At 42.5% G+C, this 24,759-nt stretch overlaps 1 protein-coding gene across 3 annotated transcripts; it reads right to left on the reverse strand.

The window, feature by feature from the left end:
• Positions 1-528: 528 nt before the first annotated feature.
• On the reverse strand, positions 529-24,575 carry ZFYVE16 (zinc finger FYVE-type containing 16). 3 transcript variants are annotated; one of them, XM_064735733.1, is made up of 18 exons: positions 24,443-24,575; positions 19,145-19,252; positions 16,837-18,959; positions 13,744-13,840; positions 12,705-12,881; positions 11,763-11,911; positions 9,310-9,679; positions 8,579-8,701; positions 8,332-8,487; positions 7,614-7,838; positions 6,254-6,336; positions 5,074-5,178; positions 4,502-4,652; positions 4,253-4,333; positions 3,558-3,720; positions 3,091-3,196; positions 2,527-2,691; positions 529-2,274 (listed from the first exon to the last, which is right to left on the reverse strand). In XM_064735733.1, the coding sequence occupies exons 2-18, from the start codon at positions 19,212-19,214 to the stop codon at positions 2,113-2,115; spliced, it is 4,506 nt and encodes a 1,501-aa protein (XP_064591803.1). In that variant the 5' UTR covers positions 19,215-19,252; positions 24,443-24,575; the 3' UTR covers positions 529-2,112. The 3 variants fall into 3 exon arrangements, with proteins under 3 accessions (XP_064591803.1, XP_064591805.1, XP_064591804.1); XM_064735735.1 differs by having other exon boundaries at positions 24,498-24,564; XM_064735734.1 differs by having other exon boundaries at positions 24,493-24,527.
• Between the last annotated feature and the right edge of the window lie 184 nt (positions 24,576-24,759).

A 24,759-nucleotide genomic window follows, 5' to 3' on the forward strand; every position in this document is an offset into this window, starting at 1 on the left:
CGCTGGAGTCAAGTGGGGAGGATGCAGTGCTCAGCTGGGCCAGGGCAGCTCAGGGTGGGCACAGCAGGAATTTCCCCATGGAAAGGGGGCTCAGGAGCTGCCCTGGCACTGCCCAGGGCGGGTTGGAGTGCCCAGCCCTGCAGGTGGCACTCGGAGCTCTGGGCTGGGGACAAGGTGGGGATGGGACACAGCTGGGACTCCACGGCTGCGGGGATTTTCCAATTGATGAATTCTGTGGTTCTCTGTGAAAGCAGGATGTCGGTGTACATCCCTGCACGCCGGAAAGGCTCAGGGCCCCCGTGTGCCGCAGCTGCCCCTGCTCAGGGCAGTGCCACACTCAGCCCTGCGGTCACACAGACCCGGCTGCGCTCGCCTGCCCAGCCCATGGGGGTCTCTCTCTGCACGGTGTCACTGCTGAGGAATGAATCCCATTTCTGGGCAACATCAGGAGTCCCAGGAAGCTGCAGAGACAGGACACGCACATTCCAAATCTTTGTTTGATTACGAATAAGAGGCAGAAGGTTGCAAGCACTGTAGTTAACTTTATTGATCATTACTGAAAAGGAGTTAGTAGAGGTTAAGTGCCAAGAGGCAGCTGTTCCTTCAGGTGCCCCGGCCCTGTCACAGACCCAAAACACTGCTGAGCCTCTTGCTGGGGCTCCCTCGAGGGCCTGGGTGCAGCTTGTTTTCAACAAGGACAGTTTTGTTTGTACTGTGCGTGGGTTCAGCCCTTCTCCCTAACGGCAGCTTCTCAAGAGAAGTCAGCACAGAGGCTGAAAAGCAGCTCAGCTCCATCCAGGGTAAGATCTCAATGCCTGAACCCTTCTAGGACTGGAGTGTTAAAGCACAGATAACAGCAGAGCAGATTAGGTTAAATTACAAATTGTTTTTGATACAAAAACATAAAATATCCCCTATTAGCATTAAGAAGGCATCCAAGTTTTAATACTCTTATTATAAAATTGTACCAGCATTTTTACTGAAAACAATATAGATCTTGTATATATTTAGTTTTGGTTCTGTTCTCGACAAGCAGTTGTGTGGCTGCTACCAAACCCCAACTGCAGTTTGATGAACCTCAGTACAAACCACATGCATCACAAATACATAAATAGATCTAAATGACCCAGTATAAAAAATACATCCTATGCAAGAACCTCAGGTATACTAAAAATCCCAGAACGGTTTGGGTTGGAAGGGACCTTAAAGAGTCCCAACCCCACCTGCCACAGGCAGGGACACCTTCCACTAGAATCAACCTGTTTGTGAAAATTCAGACTTAATACATCTGTTCTCCCTGAAAGCAAAGGTGGCTACTAAAATGTGGCAAAAGCAGTAGACAGGAGCAGAAAAAATACTGCAGAATTCTTGTCTGACTTATTGCTACATGTAGATTACATCAAGAGTAATCCGTTTTTTCCTAATCCTTGAAAGGTCAAATTGTGTATGGAATTCTGAACAGAGTAAAGAAAAAAAGCACTTTTTATAAAAATAGCATCAATTTAAGTTAGATAAATCCTTATAAATACAAGAAAGAAACGAGTTACTCTATAAAACATTAATTGAGAGCATATGGTTCCTGAAGCACCAGCATCACATCCCCAGGTTAAGGACCTCAGTGAGGTGTTTACCCACACAGTGTTCATTCCCCTGCGCTGCCAGAGCTGCCCAGGCAGCTCCAGCAGCTCTGGGCTGTGAACCCCTCTCCTGTGGAAAGGAAACAGTTTTGGGCCAGCCCTGCCCCAGTGCAGAGATCACACGGAGCCCCAGCAGTTTTAGCTACACACCGGTGTGAGGGTGAGAGGCAAAGATGCCATCTATGACTTGGAGTCACGCTACACCTACCAAGTGCTGCAGCTGTGTGACAGCAACAAAACCTGCACTCTTCTGCACCTGTATTAAGTGTCAGCTTGCAGAACTTCATGACACAAACTGACTCTTTTGTGGCAGAGGAAGCAGGGAGGATCTGAGGGGTTTTTTTTTAAAAAAAAAACAGTTTGAAAAGCTATTAAAACATAAAAGGATTAGAAACTTTAACATTTTTAGTGTTTGTAGCATTACAACTTTGGTGTTCAGATCTAGCAAATCAGTATATGCATGTAATCAGCATCATCAAGACAGGTGTTCTATAATGAAAAACACTAATTCCATTTTCAGTGGCAGAGCTGTAGGATCTGACATTCCACTGTGAATCACAGGAATCAGAGCATTGTCCAAGTCGTTCAGGTAGTTCTGTGGGAGAAGGTGCCCTCCAGATCCTGCTAAGTATTCAACCTAGGAGGGAAACATACTGATATTAATTAACACTTCTTGTATTAACATTATATGCAAAACAGGCTGCATCACAGTAAAAGAGTATTTCATCTACCATGAAGTGAGAAATTAATGACTAAGACAGCTTCTGCTGTCATCCTCAGGATCTTGGGTAGGGCAAAACTCTAAACCTTCATGGAGAGATCCAAGGTATTTCCAAGGGAAGGCACTTCAGTGGAAATGGAGTGTGTGCAATAAAAGTTGAAAGCTTACCATGTCTGGGTCGATGGAAACTCTGAGTCCTATCTTATTCATCCCGTTATTTTTCAAGGTTTTAAGGTGAGGGCAAAGAGCAGTGCTGCAGGCAATGGCAACCTCTCTTGCAAACTGGTGGGGAACAGCACGGGAGGGTTCATGATCCTTTGCAAAATGGTAAACCTGAGATCAGAGAAAGGGAGGGGCAGTCAGCAGCCTGGTACATCCCAAAGTTAGGAAAAAAGAGTATTTCAGGATCACATAACACCAAACAGGGCAAGCTTTGGTGCTTGTCTGCTGCAAAAGCACCCGAGTATTTCATCCACACAACCAAAATACTTCAGGAACCATGGGAATGCCTGCATTAGGCATTTGCAGAGCTGTCACTGGCAACAGACTTGAGTCTTGTTCAAAAAATTACAAGTGTGTAAACTCACCAAGAGCTGCAGAGGACATTCTGCCTGGCAGCACGGCTACACATAAAATCAGCTCATTTTAACAGCTTCACTTAGTACCATCACATTACCACTTAAATATTCCATAAGTAATAAAAAAGGCTCAAGAACTATGTAATTCACTAACTTCAGTGCACTTCATAACTTTTCCCTCTCTTTCGAAGTCTCTGTATTGTGGTGCTTTCTCACTCTGAGTTCCTTCCATTGATACTCCATCAACGGGGCTCAAAATTCTACGGAAAACAATAGTGTGATTAGCAATTTAAACAACACTTATAGTTTAGATACAGTAACTTCTATGCAATGGCATTTACCCATCCTTTAAGGCTATTTAAACACACCTTAACAACAAAGTACAATACAGGAGTTGCACTATGAAAATACAGATGGTACAAAAGGAAACATCCTAAACAGGGAACTAACAGCATTAATAGAAACCTCATCATGCAGGTTTAAGACAATATAAACCATCCTTGGTATCAAGCACTTTCTGTCACAAGAATACTTCAGATTAATTTTAAGAAACTAAAGGGAGGTATTTGAACATTGGGAGGAAGAACTCTCTCATATGTCTGGCTTTGGCAGTACATTTACCCTTTGTTTGTTTTCTCTTCATTTTCTACCCAGCAAATATCTACGTATTCCTTCACATCCCCTGTATCCACTTGTCCACAGGTTATCCTGAAGTCCTTCTTGTCTCTTAATGCCTGACGTAGGCCTTCCATGGTTTCTCGTGTTATTTGTACCATTAGCCCATCTAGAAGAAAACCAGTTTCAATTCCACATTATCCACAGGAAAAGCAGCTCAGCTCCTTACAGAATCTTGGCTTAAGTTCTACTGAGACCAACCATCTCCTACAGCTAATTAATAAATGCACACAAGTACTGCATGCCCCACCTACAGCACTAAATGTTACATGAAAGAGGAAGAAAACCTATTTTGTCAACAGAACTCAAACTAAAAGATCATTTTTAAGTTAATTTTTGATTTTTTTTGCATATATATGCCAATATGTATATTTCAGCAATATGGCAATGAAAATAGTTCCATAAAGGAAAGAACTGCACTGATTAAACAGAGTTTAAATTTGAATGTTTAAAAACAAGTAGGTGAACTGTCATGTAATTTTAGGCACCACTTCTTTGCAATAAGTTTCATACAAGATTTAGAAACCTGAAAAGAAATGTTTAGCTTACTGAGACATATAGACTTTGCACAAGGCTACTGCTATTTATTTTTTTTTTTTCTTTTTCAGTCTCCTAAGAGGAGAACAGAACAAAATTCTTACCTTCAACTATGCTGGATTTAGCTAAAAGTCCTGAAGATGATTTTAGGGCTCCATTAAACACCACAAAACTTGCACCTGTAACTAGACAAAGTAGGATGGAAGTCAGCACCACTTCGTGTCACTCCAGTCAGTCATAACTGACATGAAACACAATTTAATGTGACACCAGAGATGCATTTTCCATGCAGCCTAACACCGAACTTCCATTTCTGCTCTAGAAATGTGATTTTTGTCCCCCAGACCTCTTACCTTCCCTGGGCTGTCCCGTGGCACTGATGGCCTGTGTGTGATAGAGGCCCTGCTTGTTCTGCACACACACCAGGTGAGAGTCTGCCTCGGTATTGAAACTGGCTCCAATGCTAATTACATGTTCATTAGAGGAATTGATCACTCTCATCACCTGTCAACACAAAGTTTGTCATTACACTGAAAAATCTCACCAAGAGTGTTTTTTGGTTGCTGCTTGTTTGGGTCTGGTTTTTCTTTTTTTAATTACTAAAGCAAAACATCATAATCAGGAAATCTGCAACAGGGAACGTTTTAAAATACGTGCTGAAGGATTTTGAAGAAACTGCAGTTCTTTCAGTACTTAACAGCTATCCTAAATCTCTACTCCTCATTATCCACCTTCCAGTGTATCACAGAAGGAAGGGTGTGCTCAGGTAATTGCATGCCCTTCCCATTACACATTTAGGCCACTATAAAGTTCTGAGGGAGGGTTTTTTCCAAGAGCTGATGGCAGAGGTGTGTTGTACAAAAAATGTACAAAAAATGGAAGACTAAAGCAGTTTGGATTAGAAAGCTAAGATGGAGGTACTCACCTCATTGTGCTTCCTCAGAGGTATTTTAATACAGCTTCTACCCATTTCCACATGGACAAACAGGTTGTCTATGGTATGCAAAGTGTACTGGTAATTTCTGAAGTCCTATAACAGACAAAGTATTTATGTTAGCAGACAATTAAGTATTGTTTTATTACCTTTTCCTTACCTTCATCACTTAGATGAAGGTACTCTAAATGCATCTGTAGGACTGCCAAAAAACAGTAGTATTTAGAGTGGCTGAAGACTTAGGGATCCCTTTTTGCCCACCAGGTGTATGTGACAGGTATCTCAGTGAATGCATTAATAAATTCAGAGCACTGACAAATTAGCTCTGTGTACCAATGGGTTATTTACTCTATGGCTACTTCATTCACATTAGAATGCCAGTGATTTACGGAAAGAAAAACTTCAACATCCTCCCTCCCTTCTCTGATAGAAAAGTGAAGCGTGGAAGCCTCCAGCTAGATGAGTTTGTTGGCAGGCTCACAGCCTGTGCCCTACAGCTCTAATTTGATTTACGGACTGAATAGTGCAACATTTCTTATCCCTTTCTGTGACAGAAGTAATCTGCCATCACCTCAGCCACTTCTGCAAAATTCTGTTTATGTCCAGAACAACATTAGGTATGAAATGGTCTCATTTGCTTTTACTACTTCAGCTATTAAAAAAAAAAAAAGTATAAAGAGGCTCTTTTCACCAGCTGAGCCAGGCAATCAGTGCCTTCCTCCATCAGACCTGTGGTTTTGCCAAAAGTCCTTCACAAAAGACAGTCAAGCTGAATAACTGCGGCAAGATAAGGTTTGTCTGACAAAGCAATTAGTACTGCAGTTAGTCCACAGCATCTGCCTGTCAAGTGTTTCTTCATATTAAAAACTGTCAGATTTAAGACCAGAATCCCTGCACCACAATGATGCTCAGAAGAAAGAAATGCACCTGAATGATGACTACCAGCATCAGTGCAAATGCCACCATCTCCCTCACTCATTAAAAACCTTTTTTCACTACCAGAATTAATGCATAACAATACAAGGTGAAACAAACTGCTTCTTTAACTCCCTCACGAGTTTAAAGTCCGGTACGAAGAACAGAAATGTTAGCTCTGCTTTCAAGATTCAGCATTTGTTTGGAGGATATTTTGGTGACAACAGGAAGGGCAGGTAATGAAGCATCTACTCACAACAAGCAGATTCATAATCGTGTGTCCAATGTCTCTGAAGAGCGGCTCCCGGTGCCTGACACTTACCATGGGAGTTGGATAGGCTAGGAAGAAAAAGGTCACATTTACCTTACAACAACTCTACAACTTGCTATTCCAAGTAGTTCTATAGCTTTTTTCACCTATAAGCTGTCTCTAAACGTCAATATCTGACCAGCCAAAGGAAGCAGAGCCTCTCTGTAATTTTCAGCCACTGTGTGGTTCTCCCCTCATGGTTATATCTGACAAAAGTGGTTAAAAAAAGCCAAGCACAGCAAGTGGATTGGTAAGAGAAAGAACAACAACAAAGCAGCTGCCACCTCTGCCACTCTGGATGGTAGAGGTCCACTGTGGGCTCCAGAAGTCCATGAACAGGTGACAGGTCCATGTTTATGTGTTGGACAATTCCCACCTTTACACAGATGGGGCAACTGAGAGGCATTTTAACAAACTGTATCCCATATCAGTCTCATTGAAGGGTGAGCCATAAGAGATGTAAAACTCAACGCCGTTCTATCAGAAACTCACTCATTTCCCGGTTACAATACCTTACAAATGTTTTTCAGCCTATTAGCTGTAGCCACACAGTGCTGCTAATACTTCTAACACCAACCACCTATTATTTTACCACATGTGGTTTTGCTACAATGCAACTTTCACAGTTCTGATTCTCCAAAATATCTGGTCTTTTTGCAAGGCCATCCTTTGAAACTTGTTTCTAGCTCAATCTCTCTCTCAACCATGTCATCTCTATCCCATGGCCTTCCTAAGTCAGCACACCTTATCTCAGAGTTTGCACACAGATGTGCAAGACTGTGTGAGCTTTCAGTCAGGTTTGGAGGATCCCTTACAAATCCATTTCTCACATTTATGGTCTTGCAGCTTCTACAGTGGTGGGCTACAGCCTTTTTACACGCCTAGAAGTTTCCAATGCATTAATAAGTTATCTTTTTAAGTAATCAATACCTTTATTTGGTTAATGAAGCAGTAATATTTTGCCAATATACTTAAATAATTTAATTTAAATAACCATTTTATCAGAATTACAAACTGGGCTTGTGATCATCCCTTAAAACCTTTCTCCTACAACCAAAAAAAAAATCTTTATATTTTACTGCCAGTTTTGGTTTCTTAGCTTTCTCATCTGCTAAGAGAAAAAAAAATCAAAGAAGTCTATCAGGACAATGAACACTCCCAGGTGGCTCCACATGTTGGGCTTATACAAGTGTAATATAAAACACTGCAAAGATTATTTAAAAACAGCTTTCTTGTCTAAAAACTACTTGTATTTTCCAAAGGGAACTTTACAGTTTATGCAGCTACTGTCACTGTTAAAACTTACCCCCATATTCTGCTCCCAATCTCAGCATCAAACGTATTGGAAACACTTTTGCCCAGGGTATTTCCAGCTTATGGATAAGAATGCCACAAAGAAAAGGGTTATCTGGTAGAATGTGATCATCAAGCTCCTGAAAAGTTGGTGAAACAAACAGGAATCCGCCGTGCTCTTTGCTGCCGAGAAAGCTTTCTGTGAAAGTAATGTTTTCCATATTTTTTATGAACTTTCCTGTAGAAAGAAGAATGGAGAGTGTTTACAGAGCTGGAGCCTGTCAGTATCTAAACCCACAGAACATGAGCCTGAACTTCACCACCAAACAAACCTGACTATGGAGCTAAGCTCCTCCAAACAAGTGCCTAAAGTCCTAAACGCATCAGTGGATGAGTTTTGATCAACAGACCAAAAGTATTTACATTTATGAGCACTGTACTTCTACAAATGAAGTGCAGGTATCCTAAAAACTACAAACTCAGGGCTCATCCCTAGAATCTCCACCACAATATGACTAAACAACAAAAAAACCTGCAAACAGGATGTTTACGAAAGCACATTAAACAAACATAAATTCATTTGTTTCTTTTATTTAGAACTCTAACACTGCAAGCTCTTTCAACAGAATCATTAGACAAATAATTCAAGAAAAAATATCTATCAACTTTAGGTTTTAAAGATTAGCAAGAATATTCTACACCAGAAAAAGTTAGACATTAAAATGACACACCTTTCATTGCATCTTTATAGATGTCAAGAAACAATTTGAATATTTCACTAGGGAAAACATCTTCATCTGGCAAACGCTGCAACAGAATGACAATTTCTGCCTGACCCAAACCATGCAGTCCATTTGTTGAGAAGCACCAGCACTTTTCTGAGGAATCTTTAAAAAGATAAGATACCACAGTAATGCTGTTTTAAAAACAGAAAAAAAAAGGCTTGATTTAATGGCAAAGAAAATGTGCAATACTTACATGTTATTAGCTTCACATTGACAAGCAAGTTTGCATTTAGAATAAAAGTCAGTGGATTAGGACCTCCTTCCCCAAGCAGCAAGGCGACCTTTTGGTGAAAGGGATGTTCCTCCACCAGAAGATCTAAATAAATTGACACATGATTTAGTTCAAAATACCAGCCAATGACCCAAACCAAGAATCAGTTCACTGTATGACAGAGCCATCCCATCCTCCTACTCCCGTGGTTATTGCCAAGATTTGAAAAGCTACAGACCAACCAGGGAACAGCTTAGCCCCTGAGATTCAAGGAACACAGAGAACTGAAGCAGCAGCTTGCAAGAAAGGTGCAAACCAGGGCTGCCCTGACTTTGGAGATCCCTGGCTGCTGACTCCTCATCCATACCCTGATTCTGCCAGGTACCTCTGATAAGCACAGCCACCACTATCATGCAATTAAGTGGTGACCCATTCTTCTCATAACATACTGATCTTGTTAAAAGTGCACAGTCGTTATCCAACAATCCAGTATGCAACAAAAAAATTACACGAGAATTATATTAAAATACAATTTTTTGAGTCTGTATTTATGAATGAGTCTGTATTTACAAATCTGGGATAGCGGAAGGTGTGGGTGATAGGGGGTGGCACTGGATGAGCTTTTTTTTTTGGATGTCCCTTCCAAACCCAAGCAATTCTAGGATGCTGTGAGTAAACAGCAACAATTTTCTCAAGAAGTTAGCAGCTTTTACCTTTCCCTTTTTCACCCAGTGCAAGCACAAGTGGAGGCAGCTGATCACCACCAGGAAGAAGGCTGATGTCTCGTTGCACCCAGTTCTCCACCCCACAGAGTGCCCTGTAGCTTGAAGCAGAGACAGGCACAGCCTGTGTGCTCTGACCCTCTGAACCAGGACTGCTCTTCTCTGTTGCTGCAGGGGAACACTCTTCAGTGCCTAGAGTGACAGATCTGTCACTAGGTGCCACCTCACTCTGGCCAGGCGTGGCCTGCTCTGCGCCCTCTGAAGGTACACAAGGATGTAATTCCTCCATTCTTGTCATCTTATCTTCCCTCAGTTTTTGATTCACATCAGTTACCAGGTCATCTTCCTCTGGGTTTGCAGCCTGTGAAGAAGAAATAACAAAAAAAAAAAATCTACGTTGTCTCATAATCAGCTAAACTTTCATTACCAATATTCTAGAAGCAAAAAAAGAAAGAAATGTATCACAAAAGTTGGGAATACATTTCTTCCTAATAAGAAGAAAGCCATCCAATCTCTCCTGGATCCTCCTCTTTTTTTTTGTTTAGGAGTTATATGGGTGAAGATGCACAGTTAAAATATATTTGTTTGGTAACACAAACTGGCTCAGCAGTTGTGTACTGCAAACATTTCTACACTACTTCTACCATTCTACTAACAGCTGAATGTAGCTTTGCTCTGTCTGGTTAATTTTTAGTTTGGAGTCCAACCCACACTGCTCCCCCAGCAAGGCAAGTATGACAACAATGAACACAGGCACACTGGGATGTCAGCTGTCATAAAAAAATGAAATGGGAAAAACCAATCCCCCAAGACTCCTCCAGAAAAACAGGGATGCACATTATCTTTCTTTAGCCTTGCATCCTGTACCAGAGGGAAGATTTTGTCCATACAACAAGAAAAAACCTGGCAACTTTAAGCTTAGCCTGCAGCAGTTCTTCTGGTGTCTTATCAGCTTCCAGCAAATCTTCCATTTAACAAATATGCTGCCACAAAATAAAAAAAAAAAAAAGCCACCAACTCGAAAGGGAAGACTCCACAAAAACACAGACAAAAACAAGGCTAAATTGGCTAACAGCAGACTTCTTCCCTGAATCTGCTTGTGGGTGTTTCATACTTGGCATTTTCTGCCCTTCACACACCCTGCAGCAGCACTTCCAGGATTTTGTGTTGCCTTTGCTCTGGAGCTGCACTGTGCTGGTTTTGTCTGAGCTCCTGAGGCTGCACAGGAGAAGCATCAACTGATTGTCTTCCACTCACTTTATCCATGCAGCTTTTAATTTCAGACACTGGCCATCTTCTGCAAGTGCAAATATCCTACTCTTTCCCCAAAATGAGAGACAGGCTGTATCCTTTGTTTACTCTAATTCTTTTTTTATTTGATTACTACAATTCTTCATGAGTAGAGACTGGTTTAAGTGCTATACACCTGTTAAGTGCTCAGATCCTCAATATACAAATAAAAATGATCTGTTTTTTTTAGCTTTATCAATATATTTTAAAAACTCTTGAGTGCTGTGAAAATCATGGAATTTAAGTTACTAATTGAGACAGTGCTTCAGTGCTTGCTATGTTTTATCTTAAAAAGGGTTCACCTGAGGAACCTTGCTAAGTCTTTCCACAGCAAACTTACACCTCTTCTGTGGACTTTTTTTTAAAAGTGCAGTTCATTCACTAGTATGCATGTGACTCAAAATTAGAAAACCAATCCCCCTCTTGGTTCAGTATTAGTTCACACTGAAATTAATACACAGATTTTGTTGCAACCTATAATATCAGACCCCATAATGCCCTATACTTGCAGGGCACTAACCAAGTTGGTTAGTCTGATCCAGAGGGAAACTGATGGATTATATCATATGTATGTGTGTATATATATATATAAAATGATATATAAATATATATATATAAACTGATGGATTATATCATATGTATATATATATATATATATATATAAACTGATATATAAATATATATATAAACTGATGGATTATATAGTGAATATATAAATATAAACGAATGGATTATATAGTATATATAAAATATAATATAGCAGGCCACTGCAATACAAGCAAACTACAAACTTGTACTATAAGCACATTGCTAATGACAGCCTTAAGAACTGTGGCTGAGGTGCCCTTCACAATAGTGGTTCATCAAGCACTGTGTACTGAAAAAACTGCTCTGGCAAATTTTCAGCCACACCAGTTCTGAAGTTCACAGACACCTCAAACCAAAGAAGGTTTTCCTTTGAAAACGTTGCTCGGTTTTACTCAAATTGAAAATTACTACAATGTTTCTCAACCCAAGGACTTCAGAGCTGCTGCCCAAAGGATTGTCTCAGGTTCCAAAGGCTGTGACTCAGAAGCCATGGTGTGTAAGGGCCCATCCCTGGCCAGCAAAGCTCTCCCAATAGGTAATTTGTGCAGAACCCTCCCGACTCCTACCGTGGGCGTCTCAGGCAGGTCTGTGCTCTCTGGGCTGGATTCCTGTGACCTCTTTGCTCCTGAGGACAGCTTTGCTGTGTCTGCCACCTCCCCGTTTGGCAGAATACCATCTGCAAACCAAACCCTCTTCTGCTCTCTGGGGCACAGCCCTGCGACAGAGGAGAACAACAACTCTGTATTATCGCGAGTTACAGCCGCTCCAGCAGCTGAGAGGGATGGAAATGAAGTCCCTTCTCTCCACCATGCACACGGGCAGAGAATGCCTGTTCACTGCAACAGAGCACAGGGTGACATTGGCCAGTCTCCAATCAGGCAATACAAACTCTCACCTGCAGAGGAAGCTGCCCTGCTACAGTTAAATCTATCAATTCCTATTGCCGAAGGCTACTTCCTCAATCATCCCTCCACAGTGACGTAAGAATGAAATGCATATCACAGCTAAAAGATGGAACACACTCTAAAAAAGTTGATTTATCGTTTTGTTAACAATGTGTTTTGTTTGAAGAAGGTCAAATGTTTAATAAGAGTGGAACAAAGACACTAGTTAGCCACTAATCACTTGAATTAACACAGAGAATAAGCTTTGCTCTTCCCCTGTAACTTCTCCCTGACCAGCTGCTTTTTGTTTCCACTTTAAGACTGGCTGTCCAACACAAGCCAGAGATCTCCCAGGAGATGTAAAAAATTATAGAATGAACAGTTACACAAAAAGATTTACAATGTAAACAGAGAAGGCAATGAAAAAAGTAACATCCCCTTTTCATAAATGGAGATTTAGGGCCAGCTGGGGCCTGGCACCAAGACTGGGAACTGAAAGTGTTTCCATTCAGAGTGTTCCTGTTTCGCACAAAAAATACCAACTGTAAATCCCAGATGTGATAAGCAGCTCTTTCCAAAGAGACTCTCAAAGTGTTAGATGTGTGTTACATTGAGGATCTGTACCTTCAGGACCAGGTTGTTTAAGTGCTGAGGTAGGCAACAATGCAGATGGTGAAGGAGAGCTGGCACCCCCGGGTATCTGGGCCTCCTCTACAGGTGCAACAGCAGAAGAATGCTCAGAGGAGACACTGGAATTGGGGACAGGACCAGTTGGACTCATCATCCTTTCAAATGCCTGTGCTAAAATAATGTGGTTAGTTTTTAAGATCGCACAATTGATTAAATTTCTTTTGCAGAGCAGTACTGTAGGTGGGTGGGGGTTTTTTGACGGAGGCAATGTAAAGTTTGTGATCTAGCTATGAAAAATAAACAGTCAAACTGTTGTATGGAAGAAAATTTGGACTGATTTTCTACCTGCATAATTGCCTCATTTCTCATGAGACAAAGAGACCTCCCCTTGTTCTCCTTGCAGTGGCTACACCACTGTGACTCCTGACCCTTGGGGCAAACACGTGTCACATCTGAACTCCACTGAGGTGCCTATTAAAAATCTGACATGTTTTCAACTTGTTATTTACATACCCATCAACAGGACCTCACTTGTTTCTCCTGATGTTTTCATAAGCATCCATGGTTAGCTTTCCAGTTAAGAAAAGGTTATGGGATGAGTCATGTACTGCAGCCCTGGTAAGTGACTTTAAAAACACCAGGACAGGAAGCAACATAAAGTGGGCAAACATGTGAGAACAAGGAGGGATGTGGCCTTTAAACACACACAGGGCTACTGTGGAGGGAGGGTAACTTCTGCTAGATTCCTGTCACAGATGACTCAAATTGTATTCTTCTGTAACCTTCTATTTAGTCCTATGGAGTTAAAAGCTACTTTTTTTGTTTGTTTGTTTTTTTTTAATAAAAAACAACCATCTTGAGCCTCAAAGTTCAGAATAAGAACTGGAATCCAACTAAGAAACAATTATCTTTATCCCTCCATCTCAGAAATAGGAAAACCTACACCAATTAAAGTAATCAAGCTCCCCAAAAAGAATAATGGTTAAAGAGACAGTTCAATGATTACTGCAATTACTCAAAAAAACCTCTTTACCTTTATTAATATCATCATAACAGCCATTGCAGACTCTTGCTTCCTTTTCCATGTAATGCAGTTTGCATTTTCGTTTACAACAGCTACCACAAAAAACCTGAATCAGAAAAGGATCGCATTAAATATTATAGACATATTGCACAGCAAATAGGAAAATACACTTCCTTCATCCTAAACCATCTGTATTCAAGCCTGTATCTTAATCCCTGACAAAGAAATCCTCAGGAAAAACAAGAACTACAAAAACAAAACCCTTGATACACACCACGCAGAAAGCAGCAACATGCAGGACTCAACTGAAATGATAATAAAATTTTTCTCTGGAGTGATGAGAAGATTTCAGGTTGCACCACCTGTCCCCAAATTCTTCTCAATCCTACTTCTGATTGTGCCCTAAGTATTTGACATGAGCCCCCAGTCCCAGGGCCAAGGAGTGAGGTGCAGAGCTGGTTCTTGCTCTGGTGCTTCAGGACCGTCCCTGCAGCCGTGTGCGCTCAGCACGGCTCTCAGGAAGCCGTTTCCAGGCTGCCAGGAACAAGCAGTGCTGCCTGCATGGGACAAGCTCCCTTCACACAAGTATTTGCAACAGAACGCCGCTTTGGAAGAACAGAATATGCTCTTCCAACAAGGTATATATCCTCCCTATTCTGGAGCAGAAGCAGGGGGAAGGTGTGCCTCATTAGCCTGGACAATCTACAATGGGATCTACACAATCCCATTCAAAGAATTACGTCTTTAGAATAGCTGGTGTTTTGCAAGAGTTGCCGTAAATATCTGGAGATTTTGTCACTTTCCCCTTATGTTCTTTCAAGGATGATCTGCAAGTTTTTAACGAGTCACACCATTTTTAGCTATATGCAGACTCTGGACCCTTTACAAAAGGTCTTTTGAAACCCCTAAAAGTGTTCTCTATTCCTAATTGCTCTCAATCCAGAAAAACAAAGTGGATCAAGGCTCGGGAGGAAAGGGGGAGGGAAATCCCAAACAGGAGTGGCATAGGAAAAAAGAAAGTTATTACAACTAACTCCTCCAAGCAGGAAAACTCAGTGCAAAAGCAGTCATTGGTCAGTGTAATATGAGTTAAAAAAAGAAACTATTCCAGCTGCTTCTGGATTAGTGCCACAGGTAATCTACCTCAACAGGAAACACGCATGCTCAGTACATATGTTAGGAATGTGACTGATGAGGATTAATTGCTAATCAGTTATAAGCCACTTCAGGGCTTGAAATGCCAAGCAGCACAATCCCCAGCAAGGAGTGTTCTCCTCATACCCTTGGTGACACTGGGACCTGCAGGGGATTGCAGGAGGATTAATCCTAATGCACCTGAAAGGTGAAGGCAAGCTAAAGGACAGGAGAAAGGAAGGGAGTAGGAGGCTGTTGAGCAAGCAAGTGGGTCCTGCTTGAACTAGGAAGAAAAAAGGCACCACAGCAAGAGACAAACACTTGGAAAATGGAAATGCAAAGCTGTTTGGCCTTGTGAGGGCTGCAGAGGGCAGAGAAAACAGGGACCACTAACTTCACACTTCCCTCTGCCACAGATGCCAGAGTCCACCAGTGCTGCTGTTTTCATGGATAAAAAAGAGCTATGGGAATCCATACAACTGTCTTGTAGAACAGTCCCTAGAGGATAACTGTGAATTTTAAACAGTTTTCCCTTAGTTCCCAAATGGCTGAAAACACAACAAACAACAGCTTCACAAGGAATGTCCGATTTGGGATTTTTTAAGACAAAAAAAAGTTACTATTAAAAAGATAGAAAGTCTCATGAGGCAGAAAGTTAAGCTGCACGTTCAGAAAAGCTGTAATTGCACAGCACTCCCGTATCTCTACGGTTTAGACAACCCGTGCTGCCTTCACTTCCTCTCCTAAAGAAGAGACATTGTGATGCTCCCTACATACACACTCACAGCTGACAACAGCACTGTGCAGTGAAGGGTCTCCCGTCTCTAGACAAGGTGTGAGAACTTCACAGCAAATGGAAAACAGGAACCTGAAGCCAGTCAGTCTTATGACCAAAATGGAACCCACTCTGAAGGACTGTGCTTAAACCACCACAAAAATCTCACCAGGATATTCTGGCAGCAAGTTCCATGGCTGCCAGGTCAGCACAAGGAGTTCTTCATTTCCTGGACACCTCAATTCACACCTACATTTTAGCTCACAGTGGCTGCAGCTGAGTAAATGAGCATCATCCTTTGAATACACAGGGCTGGAATGAGGTAGAAAGAAAAACTACCGTGCCTTTCCAGGTGGTGCTTAACACTGGGGATGCAGAAATTTAGTGCTTACACCAGTCTTTGCTCTGTCTCCTCATCCTTAGAGCTTACAGAGCAACACTGAACAGTGAGGTCACTAGTACTCCTAGCATTTCCATTTATGCACTGGTACAAGCCACAGTAGATCACAAGGGAATTCTGAACTGAGGATCAGCTTTGGCATCACTTACTCTCTGTAGAAGACCTCAGGCTGAAAAAAAGTTCTACAATTACTCACTTTGTTGGTGATTCACATACCCTTACCCTGAGATGAGTTCCTTAGAAAGTGATACATCTAAACACACTGGAAGACAGATTTAGACCATAAATCCTTTTGCATTGGTACTGCTGCTACAGCTCCTGAAAAAATGCAATCCCTTCAGGTTCAGGGGCAGTGCTCTACAGTTACAATAACTAGTAAGACCACTGGATTCTCATCATCACCACCTCAATTTTTTAGAACATAAACAGTTAAGTTAAAAGCTCAATAATGCATTGATTCAATACAACTATGCTGAATTAATCCATCATCTCATCTCCCCTACTCTGTGCAAAACACACCAACCTAGCCAGTAATGGCAGGTAAGAATATACTTTGTACTTCCCTTTAATAACAATTTTCACAAAAAAGGCCATGTGTTTCTTAATTAATATCAGTCTTTTTCAAAAGTCTTTAGGTTCCTATGGAGGGAAAACAAAACCTAGTCTTTGTTAAGTGAAGTACTTTGAGCCCAGAACACTTCTGCCAACATTCTCTCCCTTTTCTACCTTGGTTATGGCCAAATGAGAACGTCCTTTTCGGGCAGCAGCACAGGACCCCTCCCCAGTGACTCACCTTGCCACAGGCCCGGCAGTGGTGTCGTCTCTTTGTGAAGGTGAACTTGGCCTGGCAGTTCATGCACTTGGGTGCCTCTGAGTCTGGGACCCACAGGGGCTGCTTCCAGGACAGAGCTGCGGGTGCCTTAGGTGGCTCAGCGTTTTCTGATGCTTGATTTCCTACAGCCCCAGAGCTGCTTTCCCCAGGGTCAGTATCACCAACATTTACACTGGTGTCTGAGAGGGGAGCTTCTGGGCTAACAGAACCACATTCCTGGCTTTCCCTTTCAAGTACACTTGTTCTATTCAGTTGTTTCTCACCAGCAGCTCCTTGGGAAAGGTCAAGCAACTGCTTTGGTCGTGCACCTTCAATACAAATATCAGAAGCCAGAGCTCCACTGCCACTCTCAGTCATGCCTTGACTTTGAGACACGGAGACCTCTGCTGCAGCTTTCATTTCATTGTCAGGAACAGATTCTTTCAGGTTACTATTAATGCTTGTTATCTCCTCCAGTTTTGCTTGCATAAGCTCTTCATTGACCTCTGTGAAATCCAGGCTGTTCAGATCTGTTAAACTCCCTCCATCTGCATCAGCTTCCACCAAGTTACCATCATTGTCTGAAGACTTCAACACACTGGACTGCAGACTTTGTCCATACAAGAAATCATCAAGCTCAGCATCGCTTATTAGAATATCACTTTTAATAATATTGTCCTCAACAGTAAAGTCAGCCATAACAGAGCTCATGCTCTCATCATAAAAAGTGTCTACACCAACATCATATTGCTCAGCTCCAGGGTGCAGACAAGCAGAAGCAAAAGCTTTGATTTGCTGAGAATCACCATCATCAATTATGTTCTCAGTACTGTATTTCTCTCCATCTCCACTTTCTTCTGCAATACTTTCACTTATTTCAGCTACATCTTGTTGCTCATGCCAGCTAGTACTTCCACAGGATTCCCCGCCAGAGAGATGAGTTTTAGACTCTCCAGCATGAACAGTTACAGTATCACTAATAACCTCCGCCACTGCATTTTGAGGTAGAGGATTAACCTTTTCTTCTGATACAACTAAGGAACCACACATGGACACAGGAAGGGAAAGACAAGACAGAGACGTCTGGACATCCTCAGCTGACATACATGAACTGGAAACACTGCTTGGCATCTCACCCCTATTAAGTTCTTCACTATCTACATTCTCTTCTGTGCCTTTCTTTTCCAATTCTACTTCAGCTCCTATTTGACACGAGGAGCCTGGCAAGACATGATTTCCAGGTACTGTTGCACTGCTGTTGTGCAGGGGGTGCCTCTTTGGCAGCTCTGAAGGCATGGAATCAGCATTACTCCCGTTGTTTGGGTCTACTTTTCCTACGGCATTTCCTCCATATGCTTCTTGGCTTGCTGCAGAGCATGCACTGTCTTCTTGTGTTTCAAAAGGCAGTTTTTCATCTTTGGGACTGTGTGCATTCCAACTCTGTGATGTTACAGTGACACATTCAGGATCCAGGGCAGCAGTTTTTTCAGGGTGGTCAAGTACTTCATTGCACTTTACAGGTTCTGTCCTGTGTTGATCATCACACACACCCAGGACTGCTCCTGCAGCATAACTTTCTGGTTGTAAAGCTAAATCATTGATTTGTTCTGTTGTAAGATGCCCTGAATCTTGTAACACCGAGTCCCCATCACTCTGCTGTGTGCTGCAGCCAGGTGAAGCCACACAAAGAGGAGTGGGGACACAAGACACGCCACAGCCAGCAGGCCCCTGGAACTCATCCGGCTGCAGCTCCTGAGCCCCTTCTGGAGCAGCCACTGAGGGGATTAAATCTGCTGTGTCACTGACGAGATCACACACGGGCACGCCACACCTTCCCAGGCTCAGAGCCTCAGCCTCGTTTAGGGAGCTGCTGTCCACAGTGGACAAGAGGTCAGGTCCAGCCACACCTCTCTCTTTGGGTGGTGAGCAGCTGAGCACATCCCTTGTGCCTGCTGGGGCGCAGGGAGAGCTCTCCTCTGGGGCAGGACATGCCGCAGGATCCTCTGGCAGCTCTGCTGTGGGGTGTGCGTGCTCTAAGCAATCCAGGACTGAAGACAGCTTTGAGTCGTATGGATTTTGAGGGGTTCTGAAGCACTCATATTCATCTATTTTAAGCAAGAAGAGATCAAAAGCAAAGTTTATGACTCCTCTCTTTGCACAGTGTACTACCTCCTCTCAACCCCATCTATTCATCAATACAAGCTTTTACTTAGCAGATGCTACTTTCAAACTCCATGGTAACAGTCATTTGACCATGTACTTCCACTAAAAAGGCAATGCAGAAACCAACCTGTATTCTGCTCAAATTCATCAAGCAGTTTGTCCAAGTCACAGACTGCAGCTTTAAAGTAACTGTCCATTCTAGTCTCAGTTCTAGGAAGCTTTAGCCTTCTTAAACCTACGGACAAAAACACAGCATTTAATTCAAGGCAATTTTTGTTTAAAAAGCCCAAGTGTTCGTATTAGACAGCAGCTCATATGAGGTGGTTTCTTATTTTTATTAATACTTTGTTCTCTCTCCATGTAAACAAAACCTAAGCACAAACAGGGCTGCAGCCTCTAAGTATTCTGGATATGTCAGTGTACTCAGCATTATGAACAATACACCCCCAAATTCAATTCAAATTGCAGAATTGAGGCTACTTATTAAAAAAAAAAACCAACAAAAAAACCCCAAAAAAACAAACAAAAACCAAAGCATCTGAAAGCATCTGCTATGGCATTACAATGTCAGCACGTTTATAACCAGAAGGAATATTAGGATCTTCTAGTATGACCCCATAAATATTTTATGCCACACAGCTCACAGGCAAAAAACCAACAGGCCATTATTACCTTTCAACACAACAGAACTGCATAAATAATAGTAAAAATTAAAAATCCAACATGGTAATTAAGCTCATCATTTCTCTTCTACTCAAAACACACTAACAACTATGCTTCTGAGACCCCATGAACATGAAACTCTTATTATAGACTTACCAGGTCATCAGAGAGCTATTTATTTATCAATCACATCCCCCAATGCAAAAGACCCTGGTTTATTTGTTTAATGAACCTTTCTAGCCACTCAATTTTATGCCTTTTTGGTCACTCAGAATTGCCTGCCAACTGCACATCTTCTTAAATGGCTGAACACCCATACAGTGAAACTTTATTCGCTTTTCGCAAATATTAACATGGGTATTATATATGTGCTATGTTAGGAAGTCATACTGTATTAATCCTCTTCAGTAGTGTGTTAAATACAAATTTAGGCTATAACATGATATTAAAATAGAAACAATGCCACCTAAGATACTTTTTCTAACTAACTCAAGAAATTCTTTGCACAGAGATAACAGCAACAAAACACCAAAATCCCAAGGAGAAGAATTCCTGCCTCCTTACTGGGAAGAACCAGACCTGGTGGGGACCAAGATGACTGATTGACAAGATGAGGGGGGAAAGCTGACAATAACCAGGAAGCACCCTCTGTTTGAAAAGAATTTTTGAATCATGTATGAGATATTTGAATAGGCAACAGCCACTTGCTTTTAAGGGTTAATCCATTGTTAGCGACCAATACTTTCAGGAGGAAAGCATCCGAACGCTCGTAATTCTTTGGTTTTTTTATTGTCCTAACTCTGATTGTCCAAATTCTTATTGCTCTAATTTGCATTACTATTTTTATATTTTAGCTTATATTAAACTTTTAAACTTAATATTAGTTTACCTTAAAGTTTCAAAATTTTGGAAGAAGTGGTCACAAAAATTTCACAAAAAAATGACCAACCCAAATATATCACTGTTTGGTAATCCATGGCCATTAATCAGCCACAGCCAAAGCCTTCAGGCTGCACTCTAATACAAGTCTCTGTCTGGAGGGCTGGAGGAGCAGCAAGGACAGACTCGGTGACCCCTTCTCCTGTGCTCCATCTGAGCACAGCTCCTTCCTGTAACAATCACGACCTCCCGGCAAGGGGGATGCAACAACATGAACTGGAAGTTATTTCAATTAAGAGCCTTACACGATTAACAGCTTTTGGTGATTCACTGAGAGACATCAAAGTGCAGATCCTGTCCCTAAAGCACGTATCTGTGGGCAGTCAATACTCAGATAGACCGCATAAACAAGAAATATTGAAGGGTTACAAGAAAACCGGGCATCAGAGGATGTGTAATGCCGGTTTGTGTCCTCTGTAGGTATTTATTATACAACCTCACCACTTATCACAGATATCAATAACAACAGGAGCTTATAAATAACAAAAACCTTCCTCACTGGAAAAAAAATACAGACGACAGGCAAGTAATTATTTCATCTACCTCTGTCTTTTACTTAAAAAGGTCTAAGGAATATTCACTGTGTTGCACTCTTGAGAGACACACAAACAAATTTTGATTTAAGCATAAGGGCATTATTAGATGTCAACACTATCTATTTTTAGATTATAATGCTAATTAGAAGGGTGCATTGATGCTGTACAGTGTTGGCCCATTAAAGTCTCCAGAAACAGGAAGAACTCAATGAAAAGAACTGTAGAACTAAAACCACACGCCAATATTTACATCTATTTAATACAGATTAACCCACTTCTACAGAGAGCCCACAAAACTATCATACCTCAGTCTAACCCAGCAATGTTGCTTTGTTTAGTTAAATCTATTTTGAAAATAAAATGGTTATTTGAGTTGGTAAAATATTTTGAATAACTAACCTAACCTTGAAAAACCAGCAAATGCATTATTACTAATTTCATTACTCTTTCCTCAAACTTTTCATATGTCTTCATCTTTCTACAATAGGTATACAAGCAAAAAAACCCTAAAACCCACAACAAAACCAAAACACCCAAAACAGGGTAGACCAGCAGTATCTCCTTGTCCCTTGTGCACCTCTCTGTCCCAACTCCATCTATCTGCATCACCAAAGAACTGTAAAAGCCTTACAAGTTTTATTCTCTGCTGCTTGGATTTGCCTGCAGCCTGTCCCAGTGCTAACATTATTGGATTAGAAGCTATGAAAAAGCTCTGGTGACACATTTATATTAAATGGCTGCTTGCTTCTCTGAGTGAAGGGTCTGGAAGAACCACATGCTTCAGCAAACTGCATTTTTTCCTGAGCATATTCTTTAAAGTCTTATACTTGTAACAAAAGAATTACACTATTTTCTAACTATAAGAAACCAGGAACACCACCACTGTGTATGTTTTTTAGGCAGACACAAACCCTTGTTTTCTAAATTGGTTTTTTAGAGCTCTGAATACAGTCACTAGACACTCTCTAAACTGGTTCACACATTAGTATTTTTTTAAATAAATGTTATACTTATAACTTTACCTGAGGCAATAATAGTGCAAGGAGACACATAACTTTAAAATGGAGCTGGTGAGAGCCTAAAGATTTTTTAAGACATGTTTTAAATTATATTTAAATCACTGTCTGGTAAAGACTCAATGGTTTCAGATAAAGATAGATTAAATATTTATGCAGGAGGAGACTTGAAGTTAAAACAGCTGTCTGTCTCAAAATAGGAAAATAATAATCTAAGCACAAAAGGGACTACCAAAAAGTGCAAGCTGGACATGTCACTTCTGCAGATAAGCCTCTAAGCAGGCTCATCCCAGATCCCCAACAAACGGCCTGACACACTCCCAGCACAGCAGCGCACAGAGCCAAGAACCAGAGGCAACAGCTCCACCGCACTAACACTGTTAACTATTAACCGCGCAATGCAAACCCTGTAAACTTAGACCTATCTAAAAAAAATACTTTAAAATTTAAAAAAAACCCACACCATTTATTTAAACCTCTCGTTGAAACATCTTTGTTAAATATACTGATTTACAAAATCTGTACAATTGTATACACCATCTAACATATGTATGCATTTTGGGATATTCCATTTTGACAAACTGTTACAACATAAAAATTCTTATTAAATACCAAAATAAAAACCTTTTAATCCCTTACCGTTTCTAACTCTTAATTCTAAGACCAAGGAAAAGGCATCAAGGGCACTGAAGGAATTAATTTCCAGCTTTTCACCCCTCCCTGACACCATATACCCACACATAGGCCTGAAGCCCTAAAGACAAAAAGTTTAAGGGAACAGCTGCCCACAGATCAACAATCAACCTGATGGAGAAGTTCAGTACAACTGAACAAACACTGCGTGAAAACTTTAAATAAAAACAAAAATTATTCTTGCTGAGCAGAACAACCTATTGTCCAAACCAAAAGCTGAGGTGGCTGCTGCCACAGCAAATTTAGGAGCTGAATCAGGGGGTGAACAAAAAGCTGCAGAAGTTTTCAGACATAAAAGGACAAGCTTACAGGACACACCACAGCAAATTGTCTTGTTTGAAGAATGCCATCCTGTTAGTTAAGCACAGACTCTTCAGAAGCACAGAACTGCAGCAGCAGTGTGGACATGGCCACCCTCAGCTCCATTCCACATCACCTTCCGCTTAGGAGGATTTTTGTTCATACATCCACCCATAAAACCCTGAACTGAGAACAGCATTTCTCGACAACCCAGAATCCCTGAATTATAGGGCTGGAATGTCCCTCTGGAGCTCCCAGCCCAGCCCTGGCCAGGCAGGGTGCCCTGGTGCATCCCACAGGAAGGTGCCCAGCTGGGGCTGGGATGGCTCCACACAGGGACGCTCCAGGCCCTCCCTGGGCAGCTGTTGCAGGGCTCTGCTGTCCCTCCATGCACACAAGTTCTCCCTCCTGCTGCCCTGCCCCTCGCTGCCCGCCCTTTGATGGCCGCTGCTGCTGCTGCTGGCACTGGCAGCACCGAGCAGAGCCCGGCCCGTGCTCTGGCAGCCCCTGCAGATGTTGGGGGGCGTCGATGGCATCCCTGGCAGCGTTCCCTTCTGCAGCCTGCCCAGCCCAGCTCCCGCAGCCTCTGCCCAGCACAAAAATCCTCTCTGGGGCCTCCCCTGGACCCTCCAGTAGAATTTTCTTTATTCTGCTGTGAAGCCCAGACGTGGGCACAGCACACTGGAGGCAGAACAGACCAGCTCTGGTTCCCGGCACCAGCAGTACCAGCAGCCAGCCCCGCCGGGAGAAACGGGCCGGGAAGACCCAACCCACCCGCACCTGCCAGCCGGGACAGAAAATGGCTCTGGAGAACGGGACCAGGCCCGGCAGAGCTCTCGGTGCTCGGCGGAAACCACGGCTCGCTCACCAGCCGCTCCTCTGCTTTGCATTATTAACCAGCCGAGGTTCGCATCACACCTCGCCGGCCACAGAGCACCGGCAGCTCGGGCTCTGCCAGCCGGCTGGGGCCTCGGCCGTGCTCCCCCACAAGGTGTCAGGGACCATTCGCTGCTCGTATTGACACACAGACTCAAAATGATTTACACTCCCTTAAGTGTAGGGTGTACGATTGTCTGTTCCACTCTATATACCACATATGTATCCTATAAAACCTATAAAATAATCTCGTCTATTTTACTTCATATACCATATATATTCTCCATATACCCTACATAGTACTCTTTGTACATATACTATACTCGATATACCGTATATAAGAACCGCAGTAAGCAATAACATGACTAACACCCACAAACCTCCGGGGGCAAAACAACCCACCCAGGTAACCTCAGTCAGAGGTCAGACTCCCACAGCCGCGTCGCCCCGACCTCACCCGGCCGGTTCGGGGCCGTCTCCCCTCACGGCCCGCCCCGGCCCCGCCGGCGGCTCCGGGCGACGGCCTCGACCCTCCGCTGCGGGCAGCGCGCCTGCGCGGCCACACCCTCGCCTGACGTCACCGCCACCGCGCCCATCCCCACCCGGCGCGTGAGCTTCCCGCCGCGGCCGGCGCGGGGCGCAGCCCGGGGCAGGGTCACACGTGTGACGGACAGCATGAGAGGGCATGGCATACTGAAACAGGCGGGGTTGTGGTTGTG

Source organism: Zonotrichia leucophrys, chromosome Z (assembly GCF_028769735.1).
Source record: "Zonotrichia leucophrys gambelii isolate GWCS_2022_RI chromosome Z, RI_Zleu_2.0, whole genome shotgun sequence".
Classification (NCBI taxonomy): Eukaryota; Metazoa; Chordata; class Aves; order Passeriformes; family Passerellidae; genus Zonotrichia; species Zonotrichia leucophrys.

Coding starts and splice junctions, on each gene's coding strand:
- ZFYVE16 (XM_064735733.1), bottom strand. CDS start 19,214: ATGGACAGTTACTTTAAAGCTGCAGTCTGTGACTTGGACAAACTGCTT. Junction 12,882..13,743: donor TTATGATGATATTAATAAAG/GTAAAGAGGTTT, acceptor ACATTATTTTAG/CACAGGCATTTGAAAGGATG. Junction 5,179..6,253: donor CGATTATGAATCTGCTTGTT/GTGAGTAGATGC, acceptor TGTCTGTTATAG/GACTTCAGAAATTACCAGTA.